This window comes from Choloepus didactylus, chromosome 1 (assembly GCF_015220235.1).
Source record: "Choloepus didactylus isolate mChoDid1 chromosome 1, mChoDid1.pri, whole genome shotgun sequence".
Taxonomy (NCBI): Eukaryota; Metazoa; Chordata; class Mammalia; order Pilosa; family Megalonychidae; genus Choloepus; species Choloepus didactylus.
The window spans coordinates 247,555,212-247,579,682 of record NC_051307.1 but is presented as its reverse complement, the minus strand read 5'-3'; the positions used below and the strand labels follow the sequence as shown (position 1 = coordinate 247,579,682).

Sequence of the window (24,471 nt, the reverse complement as noted above, 5' to 3'; positions counted from 1 at the left end):
TCTGCCTGGTACGGTGGTTCCTGAGCTTGGCTACACTTTCAGAATCACCCGGAGAGCTTTTAAAAACCCCAATGCCCACGCCACCCCGAAGACCTGTGAAATCAGAGTGTATGTAGGCGAGCGCTGGGGCACTGGTATTTTTCAGATCTCCCCAGGCAATTTCAGTGATGAGCTGAGATTGAGAACCGTGGCTCTAGAGTGATCGCTTGTCTCTCTTCACGTCTTGCTTCTTGGCAAGCCCCTATCTACCCTATGGGAGCCAGCCGTCCCCCCAGCCCTCCAGACAGAGGAGGGCTCTGCAGCTCTGAGGTCTCCATCTCCCCTGCTTCGGCACCTCCAGCCACAGGTTCCTGGGGTGCCTCGTCACTCCTCTCCTCAAGCATCATTTCCATCACTTCAAAGCTCCCCTCGACAGCTCCTTGCCCTCTTGGCCAAGACCCAAAGTTCCAACAGCCGCCCGGCCATATCCTCTCCACCATCACAAGCTCTAATATTCTCTGGCTAACTTGGAATACTTTGATGTGGCCGTTCTACTATAAATACTTAAAATACACCCGGTCAGATCTGTTTTTGGATCATAGACTCCTCCATTCATTCAACACAGTGGTGACGCCTTTCCTCTCTGCTCAGGCCTGGGCTATGCGTGGGAGATGAGGTGGTTGCAGGGGGGTCAAGAGGAGAGTCGAACACACGACACAAATAAGGCACGGTCTTTGCCAGGTGTTAGTTCCCTAGACGGTAAATGAATCATTACCACACAGGAGGACAAATACCATAACAAAGCTATGCACCTAAAGAGGGGCTGCTTAAGTTTTTCTGGGGAAGACAGCTCACTCTATGATTAGGATGCTAGTTAGTGCCTGTGTGCATTAGGGATTGGACTGCGTCCCCCACAGAGGGTTTGCTCAAATTCTAACCCCCTGTTGTGTGAATACGAACTTATTTCTCAATAGGACCTTTGAAGGTGTTCTTAATTATTATGAGACCAAACCGGATAAGGATGGGTCTGTGATGGTTGGTTCATGTGTCAACTCGGCCAGGTGATGGTACCCAGCTGTCTGGTCAAGCAAGCACTGGCCTAACTGTTACTTCGAGGACATCTGGCTGGTTTATTAAATCATCAGTCAACTGACTACACTTATGACGGATTATGTCAACAAATGGTATGTTTTCTACAATGAGAGAATTCATTCAGCTGGATTTGATCCAATCAGTTGAAGACTTCTAAGTGAGACTTCACTTCTTCTTCAGCTGATCAGCGAAGCGTTTCCTGAGGAGTTCATCGAAGTTGCCAGTTTGCTGCCTGAGGAGTTCATCAAGCATCTTCATTGGAGTTTCCAGTTTGCTGCCTGCCCTATGGAATTTGGACTTGTGCCTACCCACAGTTCGTGAGACACTTTTATAAATCTTATATTTATAGATATCTCTTGCTGATTCTGTTTCCCTAGAGAACCCTAACTAATACAGGGCCCAATTCCAATATGACTGGTGTTCATATAAGTAGAGGAAATCTGCACATAAACACAGAGAGAGAGAGAGAGAAAGAGAGAGAGAGAGAGAGAGAGAGAGAGAGAGAGAGAGAGAGAGAGAGAGAGAGAGAGAGAGAGAGGCGGCCAAGTGACAGTGGCAGAGATTGAGTGATAACATCATAAGCCAAGGAGCTGCATGGATGTTGGATGGCTGGCCACAGAAGTCAGGGGAAAGACACAGACTGGATTCTCCACCTTAAGAGGAAGCACAGCCCTGCCAACACTTTGATTTTGGACTTTGAGTCTTCACAGCCATGAGACAAGAAATTTCTGTTATTTCAGCCAATGATTCCAAGGTACTTTGTTACAGCAGTGCTGGCAAACTAAGACAATGTGCAATTACGAACTGTAATTGATACTTATTGATGAGGCTAATAGTAGCCTTCACAGAAAAACTTTATGAAAGAAAGGTAACACTGGGAGTTAGCTGTGTTATAATCCCCCAAAATGCAGAAAGTAGAAATGGTTGACAAATGCTCTCTTAAATAATAAACCTTGTTCCCGGAAGTGTGGTGTGACTGAGGCTGGGTTGGCTATTGGCAACATCCATTCTCTGCTTCTTTCTTGCTAACAGAACCCTGTTTTGTTTGGGTCAGCAATTGTCCAGTTAAAAAGCTGCATTTCTCTGCCTCCTTTGCAGCTAGGCGCAGCCAGCCATGTGATGCAATACAATGAGATGGAGTTGGGGTCTGCTAGGGATTGCTAAAAAAGAATTTTTTTTTTTCTTTATTTCTCTCTCTTTCTTTCTTTTATTTTATTGTGGTAACATGAAATTTGCTACTTTGCCATTCTTAAGTGTACAGTTCAGTGGCATCAATTACAATTACAATGTTGTGTTACCATCACCTCCCATTACCAAGACTTTTTCATGACCCCAAAAAGAAATTCTGTACCCATTAAGCAATGACTTCCCATTCTCCCACCCTTCTGGCCCCTGGGAGACTCTACTCTACTTTCTGTCTTTATAAATTTGCGTATTCTAGCTATTCATATAATAGTGAGATTTGACAATATTTGTCCTTTTGTATCTGGCTTATTTCACTCAACCCGATGTCTTTAGGGTTCATCTGTGTTGTAGCATAAATCAAAACCTCATTCTTTTTTTCAGTGAAGTAGTATTCCAGGGTATGGCTAGACCACATTTTGTTTATCCATTCATCAACTGATGGACACTTGGGTGGTTTCCACCTTTTGGTTATTATAAATAATGCCGCTATGAACACTGACGTCCAAGTATCTGTTTGAGTATATATCTAGAAGTGGGATTGCCGGGTCATATGGTAATTTTATGTTTAAGCCCTCTGAGGCATGTCCAAACTGTTTGCCACAATGGCTGCACCATTTTACCTTTCACCAACAATGCACAAGGCTTCCAATTTCTCTGCATCGTCGCCAACACTGGTTACGGTTTGCTTCCCGGATAGGAGCCCAGCTCCTTCCTCCTTGTCGCTTCCCTCTTCTCTCCCCTGCTTAGAAGGTGAGCTGGTGCCCATGGGATTGAAAGCCACATGCCAGGAAAGAAGAGCTGAGCAAAAGTACAGAAAGGGCCTTGGGCACTGATGATGTTATGGCATTCTTGCACCTTCTCCAGACATCATATGACACAGGAGAAAAATAAACCTCTATTTGTTAAGCTACTAGAGTCGGGTTTCTGGTACATGCTGCCAAACCACTCCCCTACTGAGATGTGTGCTTTGGTGGAATGAGAATGGACTTTGGAATCTTCAGACTTGGTTAGAATCCTTGGCTATATGGCCTCAGATTCCTCAACTATAAAATGGGGATAATAATATTGTTATGAGGAATTACAGATAAGTACAAAAAGGGACTGGCATGCAAATAGCACTCAATAATTGGTGGGAATCATAATTCTCATTGCTGGCGAGCTATTTATACCTGGAAGCCAGATGCTCACCAGATACAGTTCTAAGATTCAACTACAAAACAAAGTTAAATTAGATACTTATTGAACACCACTCTGCACAAGCTGGTCTACCAGACATGCTAAGAAAAAGAGTTGGACTGCCATAGTGTCTCGAGATTTCTGTCTTAGCAATTGAAATCTTGTAATCTATTGGAGCAATGAGACCCATGGTATTAAAATCAGTCAATGTCAGATTTATCTGCATTATAGAAACCAGCAATAAAGCCACTTTCAGTAGCTCTTTTACTTTGTAAAGCATTTCGATAGCTATTGTTCCATTTTGCCTTCACAGCAGCCTCTGAAGGCCTGGAGAGCTGATACAGCTTGTCCTGGAGAAGCAAAGCCAGGACCAGAACCCAGTCCTCCTGACTCCCAGCCTCAGGCTTGCTGGCCCCACTCAGTGGGACCCCCTGAGAAGGTGTCCACCCATGGATCAGGCCAACAATATGGCCCAGTTGAGGAGGCTTATGGGTGAGATCAAGAATGGCATAAGTGACTAAGTGCTTTGCTAGCACCAGGAAACCAAGAATTGGAAATACAGCCTTCACAGAGGCTTTCTGTATGGTCAGTAGCAGAATCACCACTCACTGTCAAATAGGTCAGCGGGGCCCTTTAGACGCTAGGAGTCAGCCACGCTTTGGCACCCAGCACAGCAGGTGGTCTACATTATGGTTCAAAGGGTTCCTAGAGGAGGGGGCAGGATGCTGGGCACTTTATATGAATCCTGTCACCACAATCTTTTACCATATTACAGTCTTACATTGCCAGTTTGGTAGATGAGAACAATAAAGCGTGGAATGGTTACATCTCCAAGATCATGCAGCTTGGAATCCGAGTTGAGCGGGGATTTCAATTCAGAAGTGTTTGAGTCTGCGCTGTTTTGCTCTCTGGGGTGTAAGGTTCCAGCAGCATGCCTCTGCAAATACGCAGAGAGGATAACTTCTGCAGGGTAACAAGGTGACTAAAGACAGATGAGGTTTGGGCTGGTCCTGGTGAAGCTACAGCCCCTTTAGCAGCTTTGTCCGGTCCCGTGAGTTAAATCCTTCATGTACCTCCAATTGGCAAACAATATCCTGATGTCTTTCCAAGGTTTACTTTACTTAAATGTAAGAGCTATGTTGAAAAGGGTGAAGACTGTGTTTGTCTCTGTACACATTCATGCATGGATACGTCATTGTGTGTGTATGTGAGGAGAGCACTAGGAGGAGATCAGAACTTTAGAATCACTGGTCCTGGGTTCAAATCCTTCCTTCACTTACTAACACACTTATCAGCAAGAGGGAAATAAAGCAAAGATCACTAGAAAACAATATCCCGTGTCTCCAGCCAGCACAAAACCCACCACAATGGCAACCCACTCAGTTTCTCCTACTAAGGAAGCCACGATCCTTTTCATCTGTAGACAGCCAAAGTCACGCCCACATCCAAATGGATTCATTTCTTGAATAAAACACCCCCTTAGGCATTTGCCAGAGAGAGTTCTTCCAATGAGTCATTGTAAGAAACTGATAAATCAAGGAACTCGAGACAGGAAAGCACAAACAACCAATTTTTCACTATATTTAGAATGTCACAGAGAGTTATGTTTCTGGAAACATTCAAAGGTGGGTTGTTTCTTTTTCTCTTTTACTCGAAGCGCCTTTTTCTTGTGTTTCAAAACGCTATAGTCAGGCAAAACAAATAAGGTACATTTACTTAATCCCATAGATTTGGCCAAAGTTTTCTGATAAGATGGGGGTTGATGCCAAGACAGAAAATACTCAAATATTTGGAGGCAGTTTAGCATTTCTATGGTATAAATAGTCTTTTCTTTTAGGATTTCCCTATATTTTTTCAGGTAGAACCTAATGATCACGATTGCAACAAATATGACTGAAGACACAATAGAAAAATAAAATCACACCTATCTCCAGCCTTTACACAGCATGGAAAGTACCAAATTTAATGACACAGTCCCCATAGTTTAAACCAGGATAATCCTTGAATATTATTTCTCAAACAGTCTCACAAATGTTCCTGGAACAGTTTACAAAGCACTGAAGAACATCACAACCATAATGGGAAATAATTTAGTCAATATTCTCAATTACAGAGATGCTTGCACAGCACAGAGCTGGCTTTAAAAGGGCTCTTGGTGTATGCAAACCAAATTTGCAGTTCTGTGCTTACAAGCTTTTTATCCCCTGCCTTAGCTTCTCTCTGTACAAACACAGCTTTCCCTCCCCTTTACCAGGACTCCCAGCCCCCATCACCGCTCCCCTGCCCCTCTTTTCAGCATCATCATTTAATTATCTATTTTCAAGTGAAATAAAACAGAAGCAACATTTCTGGATCTGAGCCAGGATGATGGAATTATATGCTGTGGCTGTGGAGAAATCACCATTTTTCAGTCACCAGGAACTCTTCTTTTAAAGACCAACAGGCAAAGAGAGATCTAAATTGGGAGCCTTGCCAGCCATGGAAGATGTCACAAAGATGATGCAGAAACTACATACTGACTTATGCCATGGGCACTGCATTTTGATGGCTACGATGGAGTTGGTTATGTGACAAAGAATCAAATGGAATTTTCCACTCGGTCTGAGGATGTATGTGTGTGTGCATGTGTGTGTATGCATATATATGTGTGAATGTGTGTGTTTGTGTGGGCATGTATGTATGTGTGTATGTGTAGGTATTGTGTATGTGTATGTATGTATGTATATGTCATGTGTATGTGTGCACATGTGTATATGTGTATGTATTGTATTTGTACGCATGTGTGTATGTGTGCATACATGTATATATGTGTATATATTGTGTATTTGTATGCATGTATGTATATATGTATGTGTATATGTGTGTATGTGTGTGTATGTATGTATGTGTGTATGTGTAGGTACTGTGTATGTGTATGCATGTATGTATATGTGTGTATGTGTGCACATGTGTATATGTGTATGTATTGTATTTGTATGCATGTGTGTGCATGCATGTATATATGTGTATATATTGTGTATTTGTATGCATGTATGTATATATGTATGTGTATATGTGTATGTGTATGTATGTATGTGTGTGTGTATATCTGTATGTGCATGTGTGTCTGAATGAACTGTGTGTGCTCGGTGTTTTCTGGCGACTGATGTGGCTTTTCGAGACTTCTACTATTCTGGCTTGAAATGCTATGTAAAACTTGTACAGTTAAACTAGGGCTTAATTTGCACTTGAACTGACTACACCACATCCATCTGAAGTCCCTTGGGAGAAAACCAGGGCCTATTTTGTACCGAAAGTGCTTTATAAATGTAAGAGATTATTACTTGACCCCAGGGGATGTTCTTATATAAACATATTCTGACTTCATTCTTTTCAGTTGAGGTTTCTAATCAGCCTGTGCTCAGTCCCAGACTCAACAGAAACTGCTGGTTGGAACTATTTTTTTTGTTTCCATAATTACATTTTTTTTTTTTTTTACTTAGGAACATCCGTTTGAAACATCTTCTCCCAGTTTCACTGCAGGAATCGGAACAGAATGATTGAGAAGGAAGAAGGGTGGAAGTGAGACGGGCTACGGAGGACAATCTCTGCACTGTCAGACCCCGGGCAGCAGCTGGGACCCGACGCGCACACACGGCGACCTCCTCGTGGTACTCACCATGGTCGTGGGCAAACACCAGCAGGCCCAGTCCTATCAGCATCTGAGCCAGTTCTTCGTAGCGGCCGCAGTGCTCCCCGGCTCCGTGGGACACAAACATGAGGGCCCTGGGTGGGGTGAGAAGGGGCAGCCGGTCAGGAAACGGACAGACCACGGGGGCTGCAGTGATGTCAGGACAGCTGAGCTTTCAGAGCTCTGTGAATAAGTTAGAAATGAAATTACAGTCTAAATCCTTTATTAAACAGCAGGGGCTTGGTGTGGAAATATTGGGCTTCGATAAAAAGGAATGAAGTTCTGATTCATGCTGCAACATGGGTGAACCTTGAAGACATCAGGTTGAGTGAAAGAAGCCAGACACAAAGGGACAAATATTGTCTGATTATACTTAAATGAGACAGGCAAATCCATAGAGAGAGAAAGTAGATTAGAGGTTACTAGGGGCTGGGGATGGGGCTGGGGAGTCATTGCTTAATGGGTGCAGAGTTCCTATTTGAGGTGATAAAAAAGTTTTGGTAATGGACAGTGATGATGATAATACAATACTGTGAAGGTAATTAACACCACTGAATAGTACACTTAAAATGGCTAAAAAGGTAAATTTTATGTATATTATACCACTATCTACATATATAAATGTGTGTGTATATATGTACATATATGCATGTATGTGTGTATATGTATATAGGTATGTGTGCATATATGTATATATGTGCATGTATGTGAATATATGTATATGAGTCTGTGTGTATATATGTATATGTATTTGTGTGTGATGTGTCTTGTGTATATGTATATTTTTGTGTGCATATAGTATATATGTAAGTGTATGTATATGTATGTGTGTGATTATATGTATATGTATGCATGTGTGTATATATGAATATGCATTTGTGTTATGTGTGATTGTGTGGTGTATGTCATGTGTGTGATGTATATGTGTGTGATGTATATGTGTGTGCTATGAGTGTGCTGTGTGTGTAATGTGCGATGTGTGTGTGATGTACATGATGTGATGTGTGACGTGTGATGTGTGTGATGTGTGTGATGTGTGCGTGAGGTGTCTGTGTGTGTGTCTGGCTTCAGAGTCATACAGAACGGATGGAAACCAAGTCCTGGCTCCACCTGTGAGCTCTCAGGCAAAATACCTGGTCTTCTGAAGCCTCATTTCTTCACCTGTAAGAGTAATGCTGATACCATCTCCCTGCCAGGTGGCTGTGAGGATCACATGAGCCAATGTGTGCCAAAACACTGGGCAGAGTGCGGGAAACTGGCACTCCTGCCCTCAGCCATGGCTGCCTCTAGGGTGGCACAGCGGGTGGCCCAGGCCTGAGCCAATCAGGGCATCCCATTTGCCTCGGCCACAGCAATTGGCTCAGGGACAGGCATGTGACCCAAGCCAAACCAAATGCATCCAATCAGAGCTGATCCCCAGGAGAAGGCATTTTCAACCTCCTGCCAGACTTGAGGCTGAGGGCGGCTGGAGTTGTCTCCGCCATCTTGCCAGGAGGATGACTCGACCCACAGAAGAGGGACAAGCAAAGCCAAGTGACGGAGGGACACCAAGCCCTCCCTCACGGTGGTGGTGCAACCCCGAATCCAGCTGGACCTGAAGCCAAATCCCCCTCCCTCTCCCTGTATTTTGCTGAGGGCGGTTGGGTTTTCTGTCACTTGCAATCAGAAAGCTCCAAACCAACATATGGCCCTTCCCATTTTTGTGTGGGCTATTTTACCTCTATATTCATTCTTCTACAGGCTACTGGAATTTGTATTATGCATGTGCTTTTTAATCCCTTCCCCCTCCTTCCCCATCTGACACACTTCCTTCCTTCAAGACCCAGTCTTCAGGTTCCCCTTCTCTGAGATGACTTTCCAGACTTTTAAAAGTCAAGTTGGCCTCTTCTCTCCTCTGGGCTTCTATAGCACTCTGCAAATACTTCTGTTACATCAGGTGCTACAACTCTTTCTATTTCCACCACTGGTTTCCCACCTTCCCGGGGGGAACAGGCAAAGACTTCCCCCTCACTTCTGCTTTAGTGACCAGCACTAAATGGGCCTCAGGGGTTGGAAGCTGAGCTCAGCAAGTCACACCAGAAGTTAGGAACATGCCAAATCAGAGTGTGTCACTGCTCGAATTCAAGGTCACCCACAGGCTGCCGCTGCGTTCAGAATGGAAGCCAGGAACACGATGGGGACGGCAAGACCATGTGTGTCCTTGGACCCCCTCTTCCGGATTGCTGTCCCCTAGACTTCTCAAAGTCAGCTCCTCATACAGACACGAGGACAAGTATGACTTCTAGAGGAAAGGCCTCTCCAACCAGCCCATCCTCATTTCACTCGAGCCCTTCTGCGTTGCAAAGGCCCTTCCCACGCACAGCTCCAAGCCACCTTTTTTCCTTTCCTTATATGCATCACAGTTGGTCATTAATTTGTCTATTTTCTTGCTTACTCGTTTCCTGGCTTTCCCCCTGACTTTGGGGTGGGGTGGTGGGTTCAGTTCTATCAGAACAGGAGCCTCAGCCACCTTGTCCCCAGCAGGACCCCCAAAGCTGTGTCTCCAGCCTTGAGTATTGGATGAATCAACACCCCATTCCAAAGCCTGGGTGCTTTCTACAATCCTCTCCACCACACTGCGTAAAGACGCAATGGGCCCACGTGTGGCTCACCTCGCTACTTATTTTATTCTTCAAGTGATGCTCAAAGGTATAGCACTAGTCTAACTTTCAAAATCACCTTTCACAGCTGGCCTCCATGCCCTTTTCCTGAAAATACAAGAAAAAATATCTCATACTCTGTTCATCGGTCTATGGGATGTCCGACCTCCAATGGTTGGTCAGTCATCAATTTGAGCAAGCAACGCCTCCTGAGTTTTTTGTGGTTGGCTGATGGGGTTTGTTTTCTGTATCTCCCTCAGCTCTGGAGGGGCATGCTGGGAACCTTTACATAGCCAGCATCTCCCACCTTCAAAAGAGGTTACACTTCCAGAAGGGATGTCTCGTGTATTTTTAAATCCCTTGGAGACGTGGCAGCTGCTGTGTTCATTCAGCCTACAGCTAATGCAAACTGACAAATGATCAAGCTGGACAGTAGAGTCAGCTGGCCTCTCCTCATGAGCAGGGGTCCACCCAGGAGAGGAGGACCTCCTCGGGTTTTCATTTGGTGTCCAAGAGAATAGTCACCATGCCTGGAATCCACAGCTAACAGAATCCACCCCAGTCCCCATGTCAATAGGCAAAAAAATATGGGCCCTCTTCCTCCATGGAAATTTCTTCACATTCTAAATATGGGTCTCCATCTCAGCCACACATTGGAATCACCCAGAGAGCTTTCAAAATGCTGATGCCTGAGCCCCAACCCCAGAGATGCTGATTCCGTGGGGTTGGGTGCAGCCTGGGCATCCAGAATTGTAAAAGCTCCCAGGCAATTCTCACATACAGTGAAGGTGGCGAGGCATCTGCTCTGATCACAGTTTGCAGCTCTGGCAGTCAGCGGTGCTGCTAGATGGAACTTGACAGAGTGGGGAGCCTATGGCCATTCTGGCGTGGAAATGTACAGCCACTTTGGAGCCATTCATCTCCCTGGGGGATATACTGGGCAAAGCATGGGTTTTAGCCATACAGCCTTCTAGAGCTTTCCACCATCATTCCTTTGGAGGTGGAGCAGACTAACCTGACCATCCCATTGCAAGTAGGGCCAATGGGCACCTGCCCTGCCCGAACCCAGAGCCACACACTGACACTGGCCCCATTCTGATCTTAAGCTTCTGCAGTGCTAAGTGGGTTTCTCCTTAGCTCCTAGATTCGCATCTTACATACACCCTAATTCTGATATCTCCACATATCATATTCTGATATCTTGTTCCCTAGACCCTGAGTCTTGGTTTTGTATAATCTGTCTGGCAAAGTGAAAATCACATCCCATCAGCCCTTTGCTCAAAACCTTTCCAAGACTTCCTATTGCAGCAGAAAGTCTGCCTGCCTCCGCTATAACCTCCCCTCCTCCCCTTTCCTTGCTAACCACACAGCATGGTGGCCTCCTTTCTGGCGCCGGGTGTGCCGGCAAATGTCTAACTACGGTGGGGAGGGGGGAGCCCCAAAGTGTAAATGGCTTCATCATGATGGACGGAATGCAGTGTTGAGAAGAGATGCATTCAGTTGGCTGAGCTGGCCTGAGCACACTGCTAGCAAATACGTCTCACCTCAGTGCCTTTGCACCTGCTGAGACTTCTGGAGATGCCCTTCTACCCCCTTCCCCCTATTTATGTGCCACTTGGGTCTCAGGCTCCAAGAAGACTTTCTTGCCCACTCAGTTGAAACAGTCTCTTCAGCACCTGCCATGACCTAAAATTCTTATTTATCCCTTGACGTGCTTACTTTTGTCTCCCTTATCTGGAATGTTCCATGAGGACTGGGTTCTGGTCTGTCTCATTCAACTATGACAAACTCAGCTGAGAAAAATACTGGCAAACTGTAGGAGCTTAACAAGGATCGGCTGACCAACCAGCTTACCCCTCCATCAGGTCTGGTGGCCTCGATTCCCATGCCCAGTGCAGTCCCCCAGGCCTGGAGCCTACCCCCAGACTCAAATCCGGTGGCAGGTGCCTCCCAGACAGCAGCCTGAAGCTGCCTTTCGAGCACAGCTGGCACCTGGGTTTTCCATTGCTTTGCTCCACTCCTGCTGTAGGCAGAGCCGCTATGTTTGTTGCCCCAGCCTGTAGCCTGTCCTGCCCACACCTCTTCTCCTCAGCCCCCTGCCCCACCTCCAGGACCCAGCCTCTCCGTTTCTCTGCCATGCTGCCTCGTATATATCCAGCCATATCCTGGGATGCATGTCTTTAGGTTTTGTCTCCTTGGGAAAAGGGAAAGCCCCCAGCTCAACACTTTCTGTTGGGACTTCCACATTCACCACTGGAAACTGGTCACCCCTAGGAAACTTCTCCTTTGAGGTTTTGCAAAATGTGGTGATTATTTTTCTGCCCAGAAAACATCCAGGAACCAAGCAGTTGTGTAAATAAACACTACCATGACCGGAAAGCATGAACAGAAAGCAAACTGTGAAGCCAGAACAGCAGGGTCTGATTCCCAATGTTATCACATGTGACCCTGGGCAAGTCACCCGACAGCTCGGATCCTCCATTTCCACAGGGTTAAAAAAGAAATGACGCCGTCTCTACTGCACGGCAGGCTCATCCAGCAATCTGCACCTTCCTTCAACTAAGGTAGTCCAGAAGTATCAGCTGAGAGCTTATTACATGCCAGGTCCCAAGAACACAGAGATGAACAAACACCATTGTCCCTGTCTCCAGCAGCTTGCAGACTAGTGGGAAGGATGGACATTCAACAAAGAACGCTGGTGTGAACATGTATTTTGGAAAGTGTCATGAGCACCAAGGGAGAGATCAATGGGGCACGCTTGCCATGAGCATGGATGAGAGCTGTTGGGCACGGCAGGCACTGCAAGAAGGCCACTGTTTCTAGAACACTGCACCGGAGGGAGGATGGGGTTCATGGACGTGTGCAAGCAGCCAGCCGCTGCAGAGCCCCAGAAACTGCAGGGAGGAGCTGGGGGTTTTGTCTAAGCAGAGAGAAGCCTCAGGATGGAGAGCAGGGTGAGGGGCTGGCCTGACCAAGCTTTGCAAAGATCGCCGGGGCTTCTGTGGAGAGGGCAGCAGAGAGGACAAGAGAGGATGTCCGTCTGGTAGCTGACAAGCTGACACGGGTGGGCCTTTAGCAGGTGGCAGGGACCATGATGCCCGCCTTCCCTTCTTGACGTTCTGCCATCTCGACAGAGAACGGCAGCGGAAGCTCAGTGAAGCCATTTATGCAGACGAGGCAATTCCCGCAGCGGCAAAAATTAGGTCGCAGAAGGGGCTGGCGAAGACCTTTTTTTCCTGGATCTTCCTTAAGGGCTGCAGCTACTTGGGAGCCCCTCGTTCTGGGAGAAGATGACTGTCAGAGGGAGGCCCGGCCCTGAGAGCAGATGGCCCGCCTGGCAGCCAGCACAGGGAGGTGGGCTGGCTCCAAAGATGGCATGTGCAGCCCTGGAGATGAACGAGCCGCAGAGTTTCTCCGGATTTATAAGCCGGGGTCGGTTTATTTATCCACGCTTTCATTTGATGAAGTGGATTTTCCCCTTCTTCGGAAAATCAATCCCCCCTTTATTCCTTTGTTCAGTCATTGTTTAAGAGGCAACCTCTCTGGGTCTCAGTTTTCTCGCCTGTAAAGTGGGCATAATCACACCCCCACTGAGCACTGACAGGTTACAGGAGAAAATGTGTGGAAAGCACTTCAGGCCTCGCCTGGCACAGAAAAAGTGCTCCATTAACCATTCACTGGGAAACCGTTTTCTCCAGCGGCACAGATGGGTTCACAGTGGAGTGGAAGGGGAGAAAGAGAGAGCTGTGCTTGCAGTCTGGAGGCCTGAGTTTAAGCTCCAGCCAGCCCCAGAGCTGGCTCCTGGATCTCCATGGGCTTTGGTTTCTTTCATGCTTCTTCACAGGGGGGTTTGAGATGCCCAGCCTTCCAGACTCCCAGCTTGCTCCTTGGATGATGAGGGATCCATTCGCAAAAAGGGCCACAGCCACGTTCTCACTGATCACTGCCCATAACCAGTGTAGGCATGCACAGGGATGCTTGGAAAGATGTGTGGGAAATCCTGCAGCAGCCATTGCTGCCTTTAAAGGTAGAGACCAGCTGTGAAATGAAAGCAGTTTACCTCCAACAGCCAAGTGCCACCTGTTCCCTGCTGGCATTTGCACTTGGCTCTCACAGCTTCTGTCTGTGCCCCCAGAAAGTGGGGCTAGTGGTGCCTCCCTCTCAAAGCTGGTCAGAGAATTAGACAGGTTAACAGCTGTAAAGCTGCTGGCACAGCCTGGCATTGAGTAGACCCCAATCCAGCGTGAGCCTCTGTTGGGGACTGAATCATGTCCCCACCTCCACAAGGACATGTTTAAGCCCTAGCCCCCAGTCCCAGGGGATTGACCCCATCTGTAAACAAGACCTTTGACGATGTGATCGGTTGAGCTGTGCCCAAACGGAATGAGGATGGGCCTTGATCCAATATGGCGGAGGTCCTTCTAACCAAAGGAAATGGATGCAGAGGTCCAGATCCAAAGAGGCAGATTGCTCGCCACGTGACAGAGGTTTGCCGGAAAGCCACCACCAGAATGCTACAGACTTTGGAGAAAGCCTGGCCTGCTGAGACCTCGATTTTGGATTTCCAGCCCCCTCAAACTGTAAGTCAACACATTCACATTGTTTAAGCCAACCAGCATATGGTGTTTGCTAGAGCAGCCCTGGTTTAGGTGAGGGGACGTCCTCCATGGTCACTGGCTCTGTGACCCTTATCATGACCTCAAATGAATGGGGATGGAAGGGAGCCCCTGTCTCTTCCGGGGGACGAAGCATTATCAGTTCTGTCCTATTTCCAAAACATCCCACTCACTTAACTGGGACTCCCATTTTATCATCACCATTTTACATTCACCAAAGTATCGACTGCCAAATTTCATGACTTTAAAGAATTCGCACAGCACATCTGTGATGGGGCCCGGGTGTGGGATTAGGAGGGGTGAGCTGGAGCCCCTTCCCACAAGGAAAGCAGGAGATGAAGGGCTCTGCTGGAATCCAAATTTAACTCCCTACCCCCTCCCCACCCGGAAAGTTCCAGAAGGACTTCAATTCCTCTGCATCTCTGGCTTGGCTCCCACAGCATGAACAGCGCACGGGGGAGACGAAAATAGAACGAGACATGTTAAAGGGGTTTAAAATTTCATAGAGGGAGCCAGAAATAAGCTTCTCATTTGTAAAACAGATCAATAGTGCCTATCTCGGAGGGGCTTTGTGAGGACCGATTGAGAGAATTTATGGAAAATAACCCAGCCTGGCACTTTGGTGCAGAATTAGTGGTTAAATAATAGCCAGCCTCAAAGGCATCATGTTGAGCAAAAGAAGCCAGACACAAAACGGCAAATAGCGTATGATCTCACTTGGATGAAATAATTAGAATTTATAAATTCATAGAGTCAGAAATTAGAATTCGAGGTACCAGGGGGTGGGGAGGGGTGGGGGCAGGGAATAGGGAGTCTTAACTTAATGGGTACAGAGCATCTGTTTGGGGTGATGGAAAAGTTTTGGTGATGGATGGTGGGGATGGTAGCACAATGTTGTGAATGTAATTAACACCCCTAAATTGTACACCTGAAAGTGGTTTAAAAAGGAAATTTTAGGCTGTATATCTGTTATCAGAATAAACATTTTTTTAAATCATAAAAAAATAATACTAGCTAGTACTACCAGCTAACACTTACTTTAGCCAGATATTGATTGTGACAGTTAGGTTCATGTGTCACCTTGGCCAGGTGATGGTACCCAGGTGTCTGGTCAAGTAAGCACTGACCTAAATGCTACTGCAAGGACATTTGTGGCTGGTTAATAAACCAGAAGGCTGGTTTATTAAATCATCAGTCAATCGATTGCATCTGTGACTGATTGCATCAACGAAGGGCGTGTCTTCCGCAATGAGATAATTCAATCAGCTGGATTTAATCCAATCAGTTGAAGACTTTTAAGGGAGAAAGAGACAGAACCTTCTTTTCTTCTTTGACTAGCCAGCAAAGCGTTTCCTGAGGAGTTCATCAAACACCTTCATCAGAGTTGCCAGTTCGCTGCCTGCCCTATGGAACTTGGACTCGTGCATCCCCACGTTGTGTGAGACACTTTTATAAATCTTATATTTACAGATATCTCTTGTTGGTTCTGTTTCCCTAGAGAATCCTAACTAATACACTGGTCTCACTGTGTTAGGCATAACTCATTTAATCTTCACAAGAACCTCATGAACTGGGTACTCTTATTTCCCCCATTTTACAGGTGAGAAAAATGAGGTCCGGAGAGGTCAAATAGCTTGCCTGAGATCACACAGCTAGAAGGCGACAAGAGCAGAATTTGAACCCAGCCAGTCCGTTTCTGACATCTGCACACACTCTCTAGCTAAAAAGTGACAGGATGATGCCAGGTAATTGTGTCACAGTGTATGGTCAGATCATTCCCCAAAGACCCCCCTCACCCTGACCAGTGTAGCTCTCTGGTCTCCTGCCCCAGCCCCCCATTTCTCCCACCCTCTGCACCGATCACCAAGAAGGGCATTTTGTTACTCCACCTTACTTCTGTCCAGGGTGCCTTGATTTGTCTTATGATTGACTCTCTGCCCAAAGCCCAGCTCAACATCTGCCCCTCTCCAACCCCCAAAGCCCTTCCCAGCTTCCCCAGACTGAGTTGCTCTTTCCTGTGGTCCTATGTGTTCTGGTTTGGATGTATTATGTCCCCTAAAACACCATGTTTTTTGATGCAATCTTGTGGGGGCTGTTGTATTCATGTTGATTAGGCTGGAACCTTTGGATTTGGTTGTTCCCACGGAGATGTGACCCATCCAACTGTGGGTAATACCTTGGATAAGATAATTTCCATGGAGGCATGGCCCTGCCCATTCAGCGTGAGTCTTGGTTAGTTTACAGGAGGCCCATAAGATCTCAGAAAGGAGAAGCTCACTGCCACAGCTTACAGAAACGTTTTGCAGAAAGCGATTTTGAAACGCAACCTTGGAGCACACAGACGCCAGCCACGTGCCTTCCCAGCTAACAGAGGTTTTCCAGAAGGCATCCGTATTCTGTAGGGAAGGTACCCTACTGTTGATGCCTTTGTTTGAACATCTGCATGGCCATAAGACTGTAACTTTGTAACGAAATAAACCCCCTTTATAAAAGCCAATCCATTTCTGGTGTTTTGCAAAATGGCAGCATCAACAAATCAGAACAGGCACAGTTCCACTGCCCTCAAGGAGTTGCAGTGGAAACAATTTCTTTGATCTCCCTATTATCCCAATAACACACACCTTGCCCCGAAGCTTCTCAGCACCCCCAGACTGATACCTGGAATTCTAAGTCAGCGCCCCCCAACTCAGCCCTACACCCCAGCTGGCCTGCCCACTTCCTACTGTGACCTTGTCTAGGGGCCTGAAATCTTTCTCCCCTACATCCTCCCCCTACCCACTTCTTACCTCCGGCTCCACACATACAAAGGAGAATGCTCTCTGCTTTGATGCTGACCCCAGGGTGTGCCTGGGCCACAGGTGGGTGAGATTCTGGGTCCCTCGTGCCACCCCTGCTTCCTCTCCCCAATGGAGACCACTGCTGAGGTCCCAGCATCCCTCAGGCCACCTGCTCCAAGTGCAAGCTTAGGATACGGCAAAACCAGGCTGGTCTCCCACTTCCTGTCCACAGTGCACATACCCACCCATACCCAAATGCTCATGCACCAGAAGAGAGGTGAAAGCGAAAGCCAATGAGATTTACTCCCACATTTCCTGTGTTTTAACCTTTACTTTTATTATTTTTCTTTTAATTTTATTGTGATAATTTTTTTCTTGCTGTGTTCACCATTTTTAAGTGGACAATTCAGTGGCATTTATCACATTCCCAATGTTGTGCTACCTTCACCACCATCCATTACCCAAACTTTTCCAACACCCCAGAGACTCTGCACCCATTAAGCAGTAACTCTCCATTCCCACCTACCCCCAGCCCCTGCTAACCTCCAATCTACTTTCTGTCTCTAAGAATTTGCCTGTTCTAGATGTTTTGTAGAAGTGGAATCATACAATATTTGTCCATTTGTGTCTGGCTTATTTCACTTACAAGCTTTACCTTTTATTATGAGCTTTCTTTGGCATCATAATCCCAGAAGACTGAAAACTCTCCCTATACACACCACCTGCCCCAGGCACCAGGAAGCCACCCTTTTCCTCCCTCCTTCTCCCTTTTTTTTTTTTTTTTAACCTATCTTTGAGAAGACTCTGCAGCCTCCAGGGCAACCACTGCCCAGCCACAGTTCAAATTTCACTTCCTGATTATTCCACACTGTTTCAATTGGCTATTTCTGTATTTATACTGGAAGTTTCTGTGCATTCTTAGCTCCCTTAAAATGCAAAAGGGAAGAAATTCTTATTTATTGTGGTAGGTACTTTACATATGTTAGGCTGTTGAATAAGCTTCTTGGTTTTACCATCCCCAGCCTCCTCCCAGGACCAGGAAGACACTCAAATACCAGTGTGGGCAATTTATCCCAATCGTGAACTCTTGAGGCCAGGTATTCCTTCCTTACCTTTCATGCAAATTCTTTTTGCTGTACCTGGCTCCATTCACTTTTGTTCTATCCCTCAGTGGAAAGGAGTACAGGTCCCTTTCCTTTAATATGCATTGTGTCAGCTCCTGCAAGCCACTCATCAGTTAGAAGTTATATCTTTCTCTATATACTTATAGGGAGAGATTTTATCTATCCGGCTTTAAGAAACTTTTGTTAAATCAACTCCATTCACTTCATTTTTCTCATACAGACCAATATGAGGGCAGAAAAATATTGCTGAGTGGAAAGGGATTAGAGGAAGCTTGGAGGAATGGAAAAGAGGCAAGCTTTGAAAATCACCCCTACCTGGCTGGAAGTCCTACCTTTGCTATCTGAGAAGGACACTCAGACTCACGTGCCTTATTTGTAGAACAGGAGGTGCTCTGAAGACGGAATGAAGAGTAAATGTTCTTGAAATGGCCAGCTCTGCACCCACCACACAATATGTGTTTGATAAATGCCAATCCCCTTCTCTTGGCCTTATCCCTTTATGTGCATGGCAGAATTTTATAAACCAAGTCATTTGACAATACGCAAAGGGATTCTTGCAAGTTGAAAAACCATTACCTGGAAGGTCATTTCCTGGTTTTCTGGTCTAAGTATTTGGGTTTTTTATACATCAGGCTCACATCCGTGCCCAAAACTGACTGGGCACAACCCCGCCCAGTGTCCATGACGTGAAATATCTTCACTTGAGAGCAATGATTTTGATTGTCAGCCTACCTAAGTCTAAAGGAATTTTTCATTCCCCTTTGGCTGTGGGCCAGATGGAGCCCTTCCCGGCTCCAACATGCCAAATACAAAGGCTCCGATGACAGAAATAAAGCAATCAGAGTGGAAGCAGGCACGGGGCAAAGTGACAACCCCCCACAACACCCCCTGGCTCTTGCCTGGCTTAGCAGCAACCGCAGACAAATTCAGGACTTTGTTGGGAACCCACATCCTAACCAGAGAAGAATCAAGCTTGGCAGAATTGCATAAATGTGAAGGTTAAAAAGGCACTCAGCATAACTCCTAATGAACCAAAGATATTAAAACATTAGAAAAATGGGTTTTATATATATGTATGGTATATGTATATATATATATGTAATAAAATAAATATAATTTTATTTTTTAAATTATAACAACATATTTTGAATGCCTATGTGTCAGGTATGGACTAAATATTCCAAAGGCACTCTCTTATCTCCCCAACTGGACAAGCTATGGATCCCCGTGGAATCTTTTCCAGGATCAGTTCACTCCTTCTTCATAAGCACCCATTCTTATTTCATAGAAGTCAAGACTTCTTGAATCTGGTTAGGAGGTCTTTGAAAATTTCTAAAACTTCTTGTAGTAATGACATTTCTTAAAAATTTCTCTGACTCCTTGGAAGGATCTCCTTCTTTGGGCCACTGTGTTTCTCTGATTTCTGGTGCTGTTTTGTCATTTGTGCATCCTTTCAGAAGAAGGTCAAGGTTTATCCAGTATTAGAAATTGAGGAAGTGATTATGAGGGTACCCACACAAATCTTTCAGCCCAGATGAAAGTGAAATTTGATTACAAATTAAATCAAGGAGGAGGAGTAATTAATGTGCCGGGTGAATTTATTAAATTTAAAAAGCATGACACCAAGCTTTCATATATATAATATTAAAAAAAAATCACACACCCACTAACCCACGCATAAATTATGTATGTTTTAAAAAGGAATATGTGTTGTTGTAGAAAAATAGAAAACTACAGACAAGCATACAGGAAAAAAAAATCCCTCCATGCATCTCATTGCCCAGCGATAACCATTTTTAATATTCTGATCTATTTCCTTCTGGTTTTCCCTCTCCATATACATTAAAATTCATTTGCAACTATTTGTAATTAAATTATAAATTTATAATTTCCACATATAATTGTAATTATAATTCTAGTTGGTAATTATGATCACCTTGGATGTCAGCATAAGTTTTGGATCTTGTGTTTAATTCCTTAACATTGTACCATGAACATCTTCCCATGGGAATAGCACCACCACCTGCTTCCAGAGTTGCTGTGAGGGTGAATGGAGAGGACATCTGAGAAAGCACCCAACACAGTGCCCAGCACCAGGGAGATATACAGGAATGAAACGGCGAGATGACAAACATATGGCACGTGAGCCATTATCTCCCACTACTGAACTCAGAGCAGACATTACTAATCAATCACAGCTTCTTTTCTGCTGAACCCAGGAAGAAGCCTCCGAGCCTTTTTTAGCACTATGCCCTAGACAGCTACATTTTATATTCCTGCAGAAGGTAATGGCTTTGAAAATACTGGCTGCGAGTAGTTTCATAGTTTCAGTTCACAATTTCCCTGCCAGGGCTAATGTCAACACTACTTAGAGCACAATAGACCATTCCTTCCTGACCATCAAGCCTCTAGCATATAATGAATCTGCAGTCAGAGCTTTTATATTTAGCTTGGGCCTTTACTGAAAAGCACAGTGGTGCTAATGTATTAGAATTGCCAAAATCAGGGTCTGGCTTCAAAACCTCTAGCTAGATATCCAGCAGAGGGGAAATTTCCCTGCTGCATGGTTAGTTACAGGGTAGAATTTAGTTTGGGAGCAGTTTGTCTTGAACCCTGAACCAGAAAGAACATTATCATACAACCTGGAAAACAAGAATGACTTGAAGTCAATGGTGTCCCCGATAAGTGTTACAAGATGTCTAGAATCGTCCACTCCTCTAAGCACTGAACCTTAGCAAAGCTCTCCCAGTAAAGAATAATTAAATTCCAAAGTGGGCCTCCCCTGAAGTTATTCAACGAGAAAATTACCAGCCACAGCCAAGATGTATTTCCTTATAAATGTACAAAAGCAAATCCAGCCCAGAACAGAGGGGGTTAGACAGTTTGATGCATTTTAACACCTAATTTATCATGCGGCTAACATCTCTCTTTTGGCACTTATTGCATTCCCCCTCCAAGCCACAGAATTCCTGACTTATCAGGCCTGCTGAGCCAAGAGTTTCTGGAAGGCAGATGCCCTCCCTTGTGAGAGGACTGCGATCAATTGGTCGACCCACAGCCAAAGACCGTAGAATAGACGCATAGATGAGTAAGATGCCACAAAGTCACCAGGCGCAGGTGGGCACACACATCACCGTGGCTGAGTGACTGCATCAACATCAGTCCTCAACCCCATCACCCTTCTCCTTGGTTTTCTGCGGACGGCGTGTCAGTTTCCAGAACATTCCTCCCCGGCTCTCTGCTAGCCTCCTCTTTGCTGGCTACTCTCACTCCTCCATTCCCTGTGGGTGTCCCCAAGATGACCTGAGCCAGGGCTCAGCCTAGGGACAGCAGGATGAGGCCAAGGCTCTTCTTCAACCCACAGTCACAAGAGAACTATGCCTTCTACAGAATATTGCCTCTTGACCCTCTCAGGACTTAAGTTAGTCCTTGCTTTGCATATAACCTATATTCTGAGACAGAAGGCCTCTGAAAATGGAAGTGCAGGGCAAAAAGATTGAGATCTAGCACAACCCTTTCATTATGGCTATCTGTAATTCCTTACTAAGATGCCTAAGATTTTATGTATCCTGAATATCACTAAAATATTCCAGATTAGAAAAAGAACATACAATAAAAATTCTTTGTATAGCACAGGAGAGCCTTCCAATGTGTTTCCAACCCACCTCTCCAGCCTTATCCCCATCCTAAACTCCAGTTACACCTAAGTCAGCATTGCCCAGATTGGCAAGACTTGAGCTATTTTCTCATTGTGAAATCGGTCATGTATATGTAAGAAGTACAATTTATCTGTACAGGTTAAATAATCATAATAAAGTGGAGAGCTGGCTGTGTACCCACCACCCAGCTGAAGCAGGACAACATCCCCGATATCTCAGAAGCAGAGGGAACCACTTATGCCAACTTCTGTGATAATCGCCTCCTTTTGCTTTTCTTTATAATTTAACCACCTATGTACATAGGTAAATGACAATGTGTCTCATTTTGCCTGTGTTGGAAACGTTATGTAAATAGACTCATCCCAGTGTTTTTTTCTGGGTCTTGTTTCTTGTGTTTAATATGCCTTGGGAATGCACCCATTGATGTGTACAACCATACAGTATTCCACTGTATGGATTTGTTTATTTATCCTCCTGTTGATGAAAACAACTGTTACAAGCGATGCTGCTATGGACATTCTGTGTATGGCCCCTGGTGTTCATGGGCAAAAGTAGAATCACTAGATCAAGTATAAACATATTCAACTTTACCAGGAAATGACAAATGGTTTTCCAAAGAGGTTGGAAAAATTTACATTCCAACCTACAGTGGATGAGCATTCCTTTGCCCCAAATCCTCACCAACATTTGGTAATGTCAGACTTTCTAATATTTGCCAATCAAATGGGTGTGAAAGAGAATCTCACTGTGGTTTTAATTCCCATTTCCCTGATTATCAACGAGACTGAGCACCATGTTGTGCATTTATGAGCCCTCTGGGCCATGCTGTTTTGCACTACTGTTCTAGTTTGCTAATGCTGCCAGGATGCAAAACACCAGAAATGGATCAGCTTTTACAACGGGGGTTTATTTAGTTACAAAGTTACAGTCTTAAGACCATAAAATGTTCAAGGTAAGTCATCAATAATTGGGTACCTTCACTGGAGGATGGCCAATGGTGTCCAGAAGACCTCTGTTAGCTGGGAAGGCACGTGGCTGGTGTCTGCTCCAAAGTTGTGATTTCAAAATGGCTTTCTCCCAGGAAGTTCCCCTCTAGGCTGCAGCTCCTCTTCAAAATGTCACTCTCAGTTGCTCTTGGGATGTTTTTCCTCTCTTAGCTCCTCCAGAGCAAAAGTCTGCTTTCAACAGCCGTCTTCAAACTGTCTCTCATCTGCAGCTACTCTCTCAGCTTCTGTGCATTCTTTAAAGTGTCCCTCTTGGCTGTGTCAACTTGCTCCTTCTGTCTGATTTTATATAGTGCTCCAGTAATTTAATTCAGACCCACCCTGAATGCGTGAGCCAACACCTCCATGGAAATTATCCAATCAGAGTCATCACCCACAATTGGGTGGGTTGCGTCTCCATGGAAACACTCAAAGAATTACAGTCTAATCAACACTGATACGTCTGCCCACACAAGATTACATCAAAGATAACGGCATTTTGGGGGACATAATACATTCAAACCGGCACAACCACTGTGATCATGTACCTCCTGGGCTTGTGGCCTGGAGTATCCTTTCCATCCTCTCTGCCTGGTGAGCTCCTACACATTCTGCAATACCCAGTTCAAATGGGGCATTCTGGGTGAAATGGTCCTTCCCTCTGGTTCCCACAGCCCTGGGCTTAGCTGCTTCACAGTTGCTACAGATCCTGATCACCCTGAGCTGGAATGACCTGTTTCCTTTCGTTTCTGCAGACAGATGACAGTCCCCCCAGGCAGGGAGAGCCCCTTATTTTTCTTCATTTCCATTGTCAGAACAACATCTGGCCCAGAGTAGCTGCTCACTGTGTTTGTTGATAGATTGCATCAGGTTTAGGGATAAACTTACTCTTTCCAACAGAGAATAGTTTGGGTTTAGGTGGGAACTTAACCCAAAGGCAACAAACTAACAGGTGTGCTTCTGCTCCTCCAGGCAGCTAAGAATTGTAGCTAGCAAAAAATCCTTCCAAATATACTTCCCCTCCTCGAAGCTCAGCTCAGCATCCCATATTGCTCACCAGGCACCCGGTCAGCTATCAGAGAAGCAGCTTCTACTTAAATTTAGAATTCAGGATAATATTTCAGAGTCAAGTTCTGATGTGGGCAAGGCCTTGGCGTATTTCCCAAAGCATCTCTTCCCTTAAAACAAAATACGTCTACTTGTCTAGATGTATTGCAGCCCCAGGAAAGAGGTCAGGAGGTGCCTACGATTCCAACTGTGACCCAGCATGGGTAAGCAGAAGTGCAAGTCACCAGCCTGAACCCCCATCCTGACTCAGCCCTTGGTTTCTTCGTTAAACAGATAGTTGTCAAGTGATCTGTCTGAGCTAGACATGGTTCAGGCTCTGGGGACACATCTGAACTAGACAAAGTCCCTACCCTTGCAGAACTTCTAGTCTATCATGGGAGCCAGAATAATTAACAAACGTGTACGTGCCAGGTCATGCTGGAGAAAAATGGAGAAAAATGCATCAGGTTCAGAGGACGGGGGGGGATATTCTGCTCCATCCTTCACAACACAGAATTGCCTCC

General features: G+C 45.4%; 1 protein-coding gene across 5 annotated transcripts in view; it reads right to left on the bottom strand.

Annotated features, from left to right (window-relative positions):
- MGLL (monoglyceride lipase) overlaps positions 1 to 24,471 on the bottom strand; it is a 134,796-nt gene that overhangs the window by 90,432 nt on the left and 19,893 nt on the right. For 3 of the 5 annotated variants that reach the window (XM_037803219.1, XM_037803209.1, XM_037803224.1), the window contains exon 3: positions 7,091 to 7,197. The exons of the other annotated variants lie outside the window; for them this stretch is intronic. In XM_037803219.1, the coding sequence (XP_037659147.1) occupies positions 7,091 to 7,197 (107 nt within the window). The remainder of the gene's footprint in view (positions 1 to 7,090; positions 7,198 to 24,471) is intronic. 5 annotated transcript variants of the gene reach the window in all.